The sequence below is a fragment of the Nyctibius grandis genome, chromosome 1 (assembly GCF_013368605.1).
Source record: "Nyctibius grandis isolate bNycGra1 chromosome 1, bNycGra1.pri, whole genome shotgun sequence".
NCBI lineage: Eukaryota > Metazoa > Chordata > Aves > Nyctibiiformes > Nyctibiidae > Nyctibius > Nyctibius grandis.
In genome coordinates, this window is record NC_090658.1 from 17,567,596 (window position 1) to 17,580,659 (window position 13,064).

The 13,064-nt window shown below is 47.3% G+C and overlaps 1 protein-coding gene across 1 annotated transcript in view; it reads right to left on the reverse strand.

The window, feature by feature from the left end:
* The window catches only part of LOC137667058 (TOG array regulator of axonemal microtubules protein 2-like), a 67,297-nt gene that overhangs the window by 9,174 nt on the left and 45,059 nt on the right, over positions 1 to 13,064 (reverse strand). Inside the window, exons 15-17 of the mRNA XM_068407488.1 lie at positions 4,280 to 4,415; positions 2,566 to 2,671; positions 551 to 786 (exon numbers count right to left, since the gene is read on the reverse strand). Of these exons, the coding sequence (XP_068263589.1) occupies positions 551 to 786; positions 2,566 to 2,671; positions 4,280 to 4,415 (478 nt within the window). The remainder of the gene's footprint in view (positions 1 to 550; positions 787 to 2,565; positions 2,672 to 4,279; positions 4,416 to 13,064) is intronic.

Sequence of the window (13,064 nt, forward strand, 5' to 3'; positions counted from 1 at the left end):
GTATCAATTTGAATAGAAAGAGGAGCTCTAAGGACACGGCAGTCAGACAGACTCCTCTTGGCAGGAGCTGCGCCTGCTGAGCAGGCTTTGCTGCACCCAGTGGCTTCTCCCCTACATGCTCTGTGCCCCAGCAATTAGCCTCCTTATTTCTCAAGTTAATGGCATAATGATGATGCATGATTTTTCCCAGAGCCTCTCTGGTTAGCACTGCAAAATATCAAAGGGCGCTGGCTGCTGGAACTGCCATTGTTCCTCTTCCCACAAAGCCACAAGCCTGTATAACGACCCTTGGCAGGAACTTTTTCTTCCCCATTATTCACCACGTCTGGGTAGCGTTGACAGACTGTGAGAACAAATAGGCTGCAATAGGGCAGAAGGAGATGAGAAAAGAGGAATGGAGTGTGGTTGATCAGAGAATCTAATCACCAAGTTCCCAGAAGACGGAGGAGAAAGGACCCTTCCCTCCCATCATTCCCCTTCTGCCTCCCATCCCTTCCCCCTGCCCACACAATTTAAGGTGAAGGATATCACTAAGAGAAGAATGACATACTGAACTCCACTAGCCATGAGAGCAGTCATTGCTCGTGCAGGAGTCACGTTCTGCACCATGATCTCCAGGGATCGATTGGCTGCTTTCTGAATAAACTTGCTCGAGTCCCCCATCTTCTGGAGCAAGACCCCAGCAACCTCATCCACCCTGTGGTCCATGTGGTTCTTCATGGTCCTGAAGAGCTCTCCAAGAGTGCTGATTGCGAAGCAAGACACCTTTGAGCGGAGGTTGTTCACCTGGGGAAGACATGAGGGGAAACATAAGAACCACCCTGTAAAGAACATCAGTTCCCCTAGACAAAAGTCCCAGGGAACAACATGACTTCTCACTGTATCCAGGTGGAACATAAGAGCACGGTAAGAGCAGAAGGCCACAAGCACAGAAACACACTCTGGTACCAACTTCTTCTCTGGCCTCCGGGCCATTTATACAATACAATTTTAATGAGACTGCAGGCCTAAAAAATATTGTTTCACCTAGAACAATGTGAGCTACTTAGCCCATAATATGCACTGCTTTGATTTTGGTCCCTTTTATAGAAAAAAAACAAATAAAAAAATTAAAGCAAGGGCTGTTTTTAAACTACAAAGGCACAATTCATAAAGACAAGATAGAGGAAAAGTAGCACTTTCCTCCTGTCCAGAAATGCAGCACTGGCAGCTTGAGCACTCAACCAGGCAACAGAAAATACGGGCTCAAGTCTACAGACTAATTCGCAGCAGGGACTTGAGTCCATCTGCTGCTCTGTCTGCTCAGGAGAACCCCAGCTGTTGGACTTAAGGCACTCAAGGATCCTGGAGATGACATGCAATTACAGCTGCGACCAGGGGGGTTTTACAGCATTCAGGGCTGCTCTGGAGTGACCCCTGCTTCCAAAAGGCTCTGCCACAAGGGTAAGGAAGAAGCATCTGAGAGTCATGTGCTTCATTTGAAAGATACTTTGAAGGAGAGATCAGTGCTTCTTTCTGCCAGACTTAGTTGTGCCTGTTAATAAAAATGTCTCTGCACATGAGTGTGTAGAATAGAGAGAGGTATAAAAGTATACTCCTTCCTCAGGAGTATAAAAGTGATACAAAAATCAGATGAGCTAAGCTGAAAGGGCTGCTTCTCCTAACCCTGATCTCAGAGCGGGAGAATCTCAGTCCTGCATATCTAAACAGAAAGGTTTGAAGAGTCCAACAAGAAAAGGGGCAATTAAGCCTCCAGCGTCATTAAATATTGGCTAGAAGGACTGATTTTCACGGAAATGAGCTAAGCCTTACTGTCATCTGCAAGCAAAGGAGAATTTAGTATATTTGGCAATCATGTAGTAGGAGTACAAGGCAGTTGGTTCAAGCCACAGACAGGTGCCAAGTTGGAAATACAGCCACAGATGTTATTGAGGAGCTTAGGTTGAGACCTCTCTGTTAACTGAGAGATGAGATAGTGAAGCTGTGTGCGACTGCCCTGCAAACCCCACAGCCAGGCCATGCCAAGCACTCAGTGGCTGCAGTGTAAAACTCCAGCAGTGCGTGGAGGCAACACATCAACGGAAAGGGCACAATACCATAAAGCACGCAGAAACGAAGGAGGAGAAGACATCATCAGGAAACACTGCAAAACAAACACCTGCAGTCAATCCCCCAGGATGCTGAGGAGGAGGAGGAAGTGGGAGGAAGCTGGGAGGCGAAAGCTGCAGTGCTTAATTACAGCTTGGGTGGAGATTTGGGCTGTGGCAATTCACCTGATTAGTGTCTCAGTTTCTGCATTTGTATCTTGCATTAAAATGTCACCTAGCTCAAAGAGGAGAGAGACAGATGCCCTACTTGCCAGCAAATACAGCCATATGTATGGACAGATCATATAGACAGGTGATACAGCAGATCATATAGATAGGTGACATAGGTATTAGAAAAATGAGGACTAAAAATAATAATGAAGGCAGACTCTGAGCACACACATAAATGAACAAGCACATATCTACTCGACGCCCATGTACAAGGCACGTGGGACACAGTTAACCACAATGTTCTCACCTCTTTGTTAACTGCCAAGGAAACATCATGAAGTCTACAAAGAAGGACTTCTGAGTGGCAGATAGCCAGGTGCCTGATGCTGATGAGTCCCTTCACCTTCTGCTCCCTGAAAGGCAATTACCAAACAGATTGATTTTTCTCACCACCCAATAACGAGGCAGCTCTGAAATTACCAGGGTGTCAGCTCAAACAAAGGTAGCTCATACACCACTTAATTAATTATCATGGAACTCGTTGTCACAGGATGCTGTGGCAGTCAAAAGCGTACATTAATCCAAAAGGCAAATAGATGGTTTCAGAGTGTATGGGTTAATTTGTAGCTCTTAAAGAAGACAGCCTTTCTGAAATCCCTGGCACATCAAGTCTCTATGTCGCTGCTTCCTAGAAGCTGGGACACTGTGCCATGTTTGTGTTTCTTGTACCCTCCCCGTACCCTGTCCCTGAGATACAGTCCCGCCCAGCTGTTACTGGGGCATTTTCCCTCTTTGCCATCCCAGAGGGCCGTTCAGGAGTGAAAGCCTGCACTGCCACTCCATAGCTGAGTTTGCACCCTGCAATCTAGTCGTCCCCCGCTGTGCTCAGCCCACCCCTCCGAAAAAAAGAAAAGGCAGGGTGTCCTTAAGGATTGCACACCTGGGCAAGAACAGCCAAAATGCTGGATTTTCCAGAAAATCCCTACTTGAACTGACACCCACAACAGCGACATGTTATTTAAAAGGAGTAAAAACCCGCCTCTTTGTGAAGGGCCTGAGCTACGTGAAGGCACACGATGCAGTCACTGGTTCCCCAGGGCTGCAGGGCGTGAGTTTAACCTGGACCCCCAACAGCTGCAGCAGCTCTCTGCAGCTCACAGGACACCAAACAGGAACAGGGAAGAGAAAGAGGAGAGGAGCAAAACAAAGCGACCACACAAGGAGATGGAAGATTTTTCATGGTTATCCCAGTGCGAACGGAGCCCTCATGCGTGTATGCTGACCCAGAAATCAGAAAGACAACCAATATCTGAATAGCCTGAAATTTGTAGAGTCTCCTCCTGTCTGTGCCTAATTTCAGGATACACTGTGATTATAAACAAAACATCTTTGGTCCATATTAAGCAGTGAGGGGGAAAAAGTTTAATTCTAAAAGTGCAAGGTGCCTAAATGATTTTTTTCTTTTTCCTTGTCTTCTGCCACGAGCCCTTCAGGAGAAATGACAGGCTGAGCAACTCAACCGTATCTCAGTCCGTTTCTCAGAAACAGCAACTCCCTGTAGGCGCTCCTGGGACTCACGTGCAGGAGGTCACAGGGAGGCCCTGTCTTCTGCTGCTGCTGCCAACAGTGGGACCAGAGACAAATCCTTGCTCAGTCCTACTGAGGCCAGTGGCCCGCGGCCCTCAAATCTCTAAACTCAAGACCACTTCCATCCTGCTTCTGGCTTCAGCCGGCAAATCGTCTTCTTCCACGACTTTCTCTCTTCCCTGAAGATTTCATTTGCAGCTACATGGAGCAGAAGGCAAAGCTAGGAAACAGCATGGACCTGCTGTGGCTGTAGCAGGGCTATGGACAAAGGCAAATAAAAGGCTGCTCTCACGTCTTTATACTGTGACTGCTTTGGAGTGGGTTCACTAGTTCCCTTTGGACATCTGGGCTGTGTGGGCTCAGAGGCACTAGAAAATGTTTCAGGCTTACCTTAGCACTGAGAGAGAGAAAGAGTGAACAGGGGGCTTTCTTACCAGTCGTCGCTGCTGAGCCATGTGAGTGCATTGAGCAGCCCCTGCTGTGGGTGAGGGAAGGGTCTGGCTTCCCAGGCATCCTCACTATCCTGTCCCCACTCCAGGAAGTCCAGAGCAATGTCCAGCAGTGAGTTCACTGTAAGGAGAGGGTCAGACACTAGCATCGCATACCCCAGGGCAAGGCACCCCCCCACCGAGCAGACAGCAACCCAGTCTCCCAGCCAAGATTATATGTGGGTGCAAACTGGCATTGGTTCAGAGACTTCCCTGCTCTCTGGCTCATTGCTTTCCCCAACACCCACCCATCTCCCAGTCACCCCCAGCTGGGCACCAGCTCCTTGTGTAAACCTGAGAACTGCACACAGAGCCAGCTCCCTAGTCCAAATAGAAACCACAGCCAGCTTGAAGATCCCTAGTGCCACAGGGCTCATGCTCACGGAGAGCCAGTGCCGCCCAGCAGGACTTACTCCCCTAGGAGTAAGCTCCTGAGATGTGCACATACCTCCCTGTATCACCTCCCTGCTACCTGGAGCCCTGGGGACAGAGGTACCCTGTAACTTTCTGAGGTAACACCTTCAGCTGCCCCCAGTGAGCACCGAGCAAGAACAACCAAGTCCCTCCTTGTCGGGAAACACACTCTCTTGATGGTAAATAAACAAGATATAAGAAAATTCAGATGACAAATGCGTTTCTTATGAAACCTATTTGTCATCAAAAGCACCATAGGTCAAAAACTTCATGTCTTGCCCTCAAAAGCTCATTTTCTAAAGTGTAGATGAAACACCTGAGCTGTCTAAAAGTATTGAGTATAAATATTGCACAGAGGCTAGATGAGATGCTACAGACTCTGTAGGGTTTTTACTCTACCTTGTGTGTTCTACAAAGCATGGAGGATGGAGGAACTGTAAAATCAAAAATATTCAGATGGGGATTAATTTGGGTGTCACAGATATCACAGTCACTGCCATCAGTGATGTCACTGCACAAGTATGTACGTATACACATCTGTATTCAATATGAATGGAGAGCCGTGTCAGGCTAGTTCTGGTCAATTTTGAAAATCAGAGTAGCATCACTAGAAAAGAGCATTCAAAGTACCATTCCTAGCTGCCTTTTCCTTAACTCACGCTACCCAGGATCATAACACGAGGTAGGCGACCCCCAAAGGAGGGACGAGAATCACTATCTACTCACTATCTGCTGTATATTGACTGCAGGTAGCAAGCAGCCTGGGAGCACCAGGCAGCCTCTCAGGTATGCCATCTGCTACACACAGCCACTGTATTTGGGTGCGGTGACCGAAAAGGCACTGCTTGTTCGAGTTTGCATTGCAGGTGGTGGGATGAGAGAGGCTAGAAGCCGTTAAGCACTTGTAGGTGCAATACCATGATTGTACCAAGTCACTCATTTCCATGCAGAGACAACCCTTGCTGTGATAGTAGCAAAGCTGACTGGAGAGCCTGACAGCAGCACAGGCAGAGGGCCAAGATGGTGAGTGGCTAATTGATCATGGTGGTGCACATATGTGCCCAGTGAGCACAGCCTGCCAGGCTGCACCCAAGCTCAGCCCTGCAGTTACAGCTGCCTCCCGGCACCAGTGTTCTAGTTTGGACTGTCAGTACGGGCAAAAGCTAGAGCTTAAGGCTTTACACTACTTTATTCAGCTAAACTTTCCAGCGGATCTGTAAGCACCAACTGCTCTGGTATCACCAAGCTGGCGTGGATCCAAAGCAGGTTTGCTCTCAATCCTCAGGACAGGCTTTGGACCCCAAATCCTGCCTGTGGTTGAGGACGAGGCAGTGTGTGCTCCCTGTGCAAGGAAAGAGCTGGTGCAGGGGCTGCAGCGGAGCGCGCTCACCTGAGGAGTTGCGTGGGAAGCTGCCACCCTGGCTGATGGTGGGGATGCTGGGCAATGAGGGCCTGTTGACCCGCTTCCCCAAGGCAGTGCCAGCGCTCTCTCTGTGTGTGTTGCCCGTGCTGGGGCAGGTGGAAACTGTCCCATTGACAGGCGGTGGGCCAAAGCCTGCAGAGACCCAAAAGGACCTTCTAAGTGGAGAATGTTGGACAGGGTGGCTGTGGGCTTGGAAAGGGCTAGAAGCCTTGCTGGAGCTGGGTAACATCCCTTTGTTGTCCCAAACAACTCGAAGCATAACAGTTGCACACTAATGTGGGACACTGATCACAGAATACAGTGATGCTTTCCCTAAGAAACGAGGAAAACTCAGTACTGCTTTTCTTTTGCTTTGCCTAATTTCCTTTGGAAATTGGAAATCAATCCTATTCGAACTTCCACTCAGATGCAAGTGTCACAGCCTTCCAGTGCGATTTCATGGACATTTGCAACACTATGCAAATAGCAAGTGAACATAAAGGCCCACAACTCTAGCGACCACTTACTTTCTTCGGCTGCATCCCCATGGTCAACACTCTGTGTAAGGAGCTGCAAGGACTTTTCTTTCTCTCTTTCTCTCTCTCTATGCAAAAGCTCCATCGCTCTCATTCGATGTTGCTGGATTTTCTTCTGAGCTGACTTGGACAAGGTAGCACGGAACTAGTTGCAATGGAAATACATCATGGAGCATAAAGAGAGATACACAAACGATACACAACACCTCATCAGGAACACAGTGGGAGAGTGTCATAGTCTTTAATGTAGCTCCATACACATCCCAATAGTTTCAGAATAATTCCTCCTTTCCGCACCTTGGCATACAATGACACCCAGTGATGTGTAACACTTCATTGCCATAACCTTCTACTGGTCCAAGATACTCCTTCTCAATCTACAGCAGGAAGCCCTGCTTGAACCAGGAGAGTCATAGGAGTGCTCCAAGACGTATGAAGAGCTCACAGGAGCAGTGAACAGGCAGTTCAGTTCCTACAGGCCAGGGCAGAGGAGTAAAACCCATCTGCAATAACCAGCAATGAGAGGTAATTTGCTGTTTCCTAACACACACAGCCAGTAATTGCAGCTGCTTCTCACTTCCTTGCTTCTGAAGGACTCAGCTGCTCTCTGAGAACACGAGTCCAAAAAAGGAGTCATGTGAAAACAAGTTTGAGACACAGTGCTCTTAACGAATAGAAACATTGAGAATGAGAGGGCTGTGAGATACAGCAAGAAAGGTAACCAAGGAAAAGCAAGCTCTCCCATTTTATTCTGCAGCCTTGCTTACACTCAACATTATAATCTTTGCTTCTGTGCTTCCGAGCATGCACTTTGCACAAATTCACTGATGTGGAACTTGCTCTACTATTCACCTCTGCTCTCAATTGGCCTTTGTACATAAAGAACGCTTCTTGCATAACCTTAGCACCATCTCCCAACCAGTGACTTCTGCGCCAGTGAAAATAAGCAATTGCTCTGTATCTGGCAAATGTACTCCCAAGAGAATCTGCTCCCCAAGAGAAGAAGATTATGATTTTCAGTGACATTTTTGGCTAAGCACTGAACGGTCACTGAAAAGGCAGCCTGCTCACCCCTGTCCTTAGCGCTTACCCTTCCATTGCTGCCCTCCAAATCATCGTCACTCAGAAGATGAGGGTTCAGGAGATGATCCATCTCCTTGGCCTGGCTGAGTGGGAGGCCTGTTAACGGGAGCACAGGTTCACGCAAACGTCCAGCAGCCTTCACACCACCAACACCACGATGCTGGAGAACAGGCCAGATGGGTTCCAGAGGCCGGAGCTCTGATAAGACACAGGTACAGATTGTGTATGAGAACAGCAAGGAACAAATAACCTTTCCAGACAGATGGGGTACTACCATATTGCCCTGGCAGCAGAAATGACATTGCTCTCTTGGCCATCAGACTCAAACCTACTGCATGATAAAGGAAGGCCGCAGCCCTTGGCTTCTGGTGAGCAGCTGTGTTTGACAGAGAGGAGCAGAGATTGCCCTTGCCAAAAAGGTTCTTGTCTGTTCCTACCCGTTTGGCTTTTAGTAAACATCCTCTTTTTCCCAGTTACTAAAATAACTCCTGGGTTTTAATAGCTGTATTTAATAGCCTTTGTAGAGGTAAGAATCAACATTTCCTCCTCTTCGCTGGAATATTTTAGAGGGCGTTTAAAGAAAAGCTTAGGATTGTGAGAGTGTTGCCAAAACCAGAATTGTGTTCTTGAAGCTAGAATTCATTTTCCCTGAGGGGTTTCGTTCTGAATTGTAGCAGATCAGCGCACTTTCTGGGCAGCCCCACTAAAGGCTGATTTTCTTAATGGGAATAGCACAGTGCAGCTCATTCTGAAACACTCTCCAACAGAGCCGTTAAAACTCAGAGAACTAATAATTCCTTACATGGCTTCACAGATGATAAAATTATGCGATAGCCAAGCAGTAAAAAAGGAACAACTTCCTTAAATCAGTATTTCTTTTCCTGCTGAATAGTCAGGTCAATAATAAGAGAGAGAGAGAGAGGGTTTAACGATACAGCTCATTTCTAGTCCAGAATGTATCCAGCAAAAATGTCACCTTACTTACTCAGCAATACTTCTCCCTAGTTGCACTCAGCATCCTAGCTGCATATCAGCAATAAAGGAATCATTCCTATGGGGCATGCCCATTATTTGGCGGGGCACGTCCATTATTTGGCAGAACACTGAGCTGAGGGACCAGTGGATCTTATCGCTTTTTCTGCATCAGCAAAATTATTTGTTAAATTCTCATCTCTCCTATCGCTACAAACCCACAGATGGCAAAGGGACAGCAATGGTGTCATTGAGGTTTTCAACTTGAAAGTATTGTCTGACACAGATGCCCCAGACACCGCATTTTGTCTTGCAGAACTCTTACTGCTAGTGATAATGCAAGGCAGGGAGGCGGGAGAAGCCAGTAGGCATTTCCTACCTCAGCCTCAGTTTGCAGTACTGATAGGGGAAGAGATTTGTAATAATAAACCTAGCATATGTGGTTTGAGGTTGGAAAAAGGAAATATCCGTTCATTACGCAGCATTTAATTTAGGCTTGTGCTTTACGAGGACAGAAAGCTCAGATCCTGCATTGGCCGCATCCTTTTGTAAGTGTCTTTCTCTGTAAATGGAAAATTCACAAGGACTTCCTATCGCACACGGTTTCACTCTTTCTCCCAGTGCCAAAATACGCAATGTTGATTAATCTACTTCAGATCTCCAAGGGTTTGGTTTTTCATTTGGAAAATCAGATCCCCAAGGGTTTGGTTTTTGAAAATCAGAGTAGCATCACTAGAAAAGAGCATTCAAAGTATCATTCCTAGCTGCCTTTTTCTTAACTCACGCTACCCAGGATCATAACACGAGGTAGGCGACCCCCAAAGGAGGGACGAGAATCACTATCTACTCACTATCTGCTGTATATTGACTGCAGGTAGCAAGCAGCCTGGGAGCACCAGGCAGCCTCTCAGGTATGCCATCTGCTACACACAGCCACTGTATTTGGGTGCGGTGACCGAAAAGGCACTGCTTGTTCGAGTTTGCATTGCAGGTGGTGGGATGAGAGAGGCTAGAAGCCGTTAAGCACTTGTAGGTGCAATACCATGATTGTACCAAGTCACTCATTTCCATGCAGAGACAACCCTTGCTGTGATAGTAGCAAAGCTGACTGGAGAGCCTGACAGCAGCACAGGCAGAGGGCCAAGATGGCGAGTGGCTAATTGATCATGGTGGTGCACATATGTGCCCAGTGAGCACAGCCTGCCAGGCTGCACCCAAGCTCAGCCCTGCAGTTACAGCTGCCTCCCGGCACCAGTGTTCTAGTTTGGACTGTCAGTACGGGCAAAAGCTAGAGCTTAAGGCTTTACACTACTTTATTCAGCTAAACTTTCCAGCGGATCTGTAAGCACCAACTGCTCTGGTATCACCAAGCTGGCGTGGATCCAAAGCAGGTTTGCTCTCAATCCTCAGGACAGGCTTTGGACCCCAAATCCTGCCTGTGGTTGAGGACGAGGCAGTGTGTGCTCCCTGTGCAAGGAAAGAGCTGGTGCAGGGGCTGCAGCGGAGCGCGCTCACCTGAGGAGTTGCGTGGGAAGCTGCCACCCTGGCTGATGGTGGGGATGCTGGGCAATGAGGGCCTGTTGACCCGCTTCCCCAAGGCAGTGCCAGCGCTCTCTCTGTGTGTGTTGCCCGTGCTGGGGCAGGTGGAAACTGTCCCATTGACAGGCGGTGGGCCAAAGCCTGCAGAGACCCAAAAGGACCTTCTAAGTGGAGAATGTTGGACAGGGTGGCTGTGGGCTTGGAAAGGGCTAGAAGCCTTGCTGGAGCTGGGTAACATCCCTTTGTTGTCCCAAACAACTCGAAGCATAACAGTTGCACACTAATGTGGGACAGTGATCACAGAATACAGTGATACTTTCCCTAAGAAACGAGGAAAACTCAGTACTGCTTTTCTTTTGCTTTGCCTAATTTCCTTTGGAAATTGGAAATCAATCCTATTCGAACTTCCACTCAGATGCAAGTGTCACAGCCTTCCAGTGCGATTTCATGGACATTTGCAACACTATGCAAATAGCAAGTGAACATAAAGGCCCACAACTATAGCGACCACTTACTTTCTTCGGCTGCATCCCCATGGTCAACACTCTGTGTAAGGAGCTGCAAGGACTTTTCTTTCTCTCTTTCTCTCTCTCTATGCAAAAGCTCCATCGCTCTCATTCGATGTTGCTGGATTTTCTTCTGAGCTGACTTGGACAAGGTAGCACGGAACTAGTTGCAATGGAAATACATCATGGAGCATAAAGAGAGATACACAAACGATACACAACACCTCATCAGGAACACAGTGGGAGAGTGTCATAGTCTTTAATGTAGCTCCATACACATCCCAATAGTTTCAGAATAATTCCTCCTTTCCGCGCCTTGGCATACAATGACACCCAGTGATGTGTAACACTTCATTGCCATAACCTTCTACTGGTCCAAGATACTCCTTCTCAATCTACAGCAGGAAGCCCTGCTTGAACCAGGAGAGTCATAGGAGTGCTCCAAGACGTATGAAGAGCTCACAGGAGCAGTGAACAGGCAGTTCAGTTCCTACAGGCCAGGGCAGAGGAGTAAAACCCATCTGCAATAACCAGCAATGAGAGGTAATTTGCTGTTTCCTAACACACACAGCCAGTAATTGCAGCTGCTTCTCACTTCCTTGCTTCTGAAGGACTCAGCTGCTCTCTGAGAACACGAGTCCAAAAAAGGAGTCATGTGAAAACAAGTTTGAGACACAGTGCTCTTAACGAATAGAAACATTGAGAATGAGAGGGCTGTGAGATACAGCAAGAAAGGTAACCAAGGAAAAGCAAGCTCTCCCATTTTATTCTGCAGCCTTGCTTACACTCAACATTATAATCTTTGCTTCTGTGCTTCCAAGCATGCACTTTGCACACATTCACTGATGTGGAACTTGCTCTACTATTCACCTCTGCTCTCAATTGGCCTTTGTACATAAAGAACGCTTCTTGCATAACCTTAGCACCATCTCCCAACCAGTGACTTCTGCACCAGTGAAAATAAGCAATTGCTCTCTATCTGTCAAATGTATTCCCAAGAGAATCTGCTCCCCAAGAGAAGAAGATTATGATTTTCAGTGACATTTTTGGCTAAGCACTGAACGGTCACTGAAAAGGCAGCCTGCTCACCCCTGTCCTTAGCGCTTACCCTTCCATTGCTGCCCTCCAAATCATCGTCACTCAGAAGATGAGGGTTCAGGAGATGATCCATCTCCTTGGCCTGGCTGAGTGGGAGGCCTGTTAACGGGAGCACAGGTTCACGCAAACGTCCAGCAGCCTTCACACCACCAACACCACGATGCTGGAGAACAGGCCAGATGGGTTCCAGAGGCCGGAGCTCTGATAAGGCACAGGTACAGATTGTGTATGAGAACAGCAAGGAACAAATAACCTTTCCAGACAGATGGGGTACTACCATATTGCCCTGGCAGCAGAAATGACACTGCTCTCTTGGCCATCAGACTCAAACCTACTGCATGATAAAGGAAGGCCGCAGCCCTTGGCTTCTGGTGAGCAGCTGTGTTTGACAGAGAGGAGCAGAGATTGCCCTTGCCAAAAAGGTTCTTGTCTGTTCCTACCCGTTTGGCTTTTAGTAAACATCCTCTTTTTCCCAGTTACTAAAATAACTCCTGGGTTTTAATAGCTGTATTTAATAGCCTTTGTAGAGGTAAGAATCAACATTTCCTCCTCTTCGCTGGAATATTTTAGAGGGCGTTTAAAGAAAAGCTTAGGATTGTGAGAGTGTTGCCAAAACCAGAATTGTGTTCTTGAAGCTAGAATTCATTTTCCCTGAGGGGTTTCGTTCTGAATTGTAGCAGATCAGCGCACTTTCTGGGCAGCCCCACTAAAGGCTGATTTTCTTAATGGGAATAGCACAGTGCAGCTCATTCTGAAACACTCTCCAACAGAGCCGTTAAAACTCAGAGAACTAATAATTCCTTACATGGCTTCACAGATGATAAAATTATGCGATAGCCAAGCAGTAAAAAAGGAACAACTTCCTTAAATCAGTATTTCTTTTCCTGCTGAATAGTCAGGTCAATAATAAGAGAGAGAGAGAGAGGGTTTAACGATACAGCTCATTTCTAGTCCAGAATGTATCCAGCAAAAATGTCACCTTACTTACTCAGCAATACTTCTCCCTAGTTGCACTCAGCATCCTAGCTGCATATCAGCAATAAAGGAATCATTCCTATGGGGCATGCCCATTATTTGGCGGGGCACGTCCATTATTTGGCAGAACACTGAGCTGAGGGACCAGTGGATCTTATCGCTTTTTCTGCATCAGCAAAATTATTTGTTAAATTCTCATCTCTCCT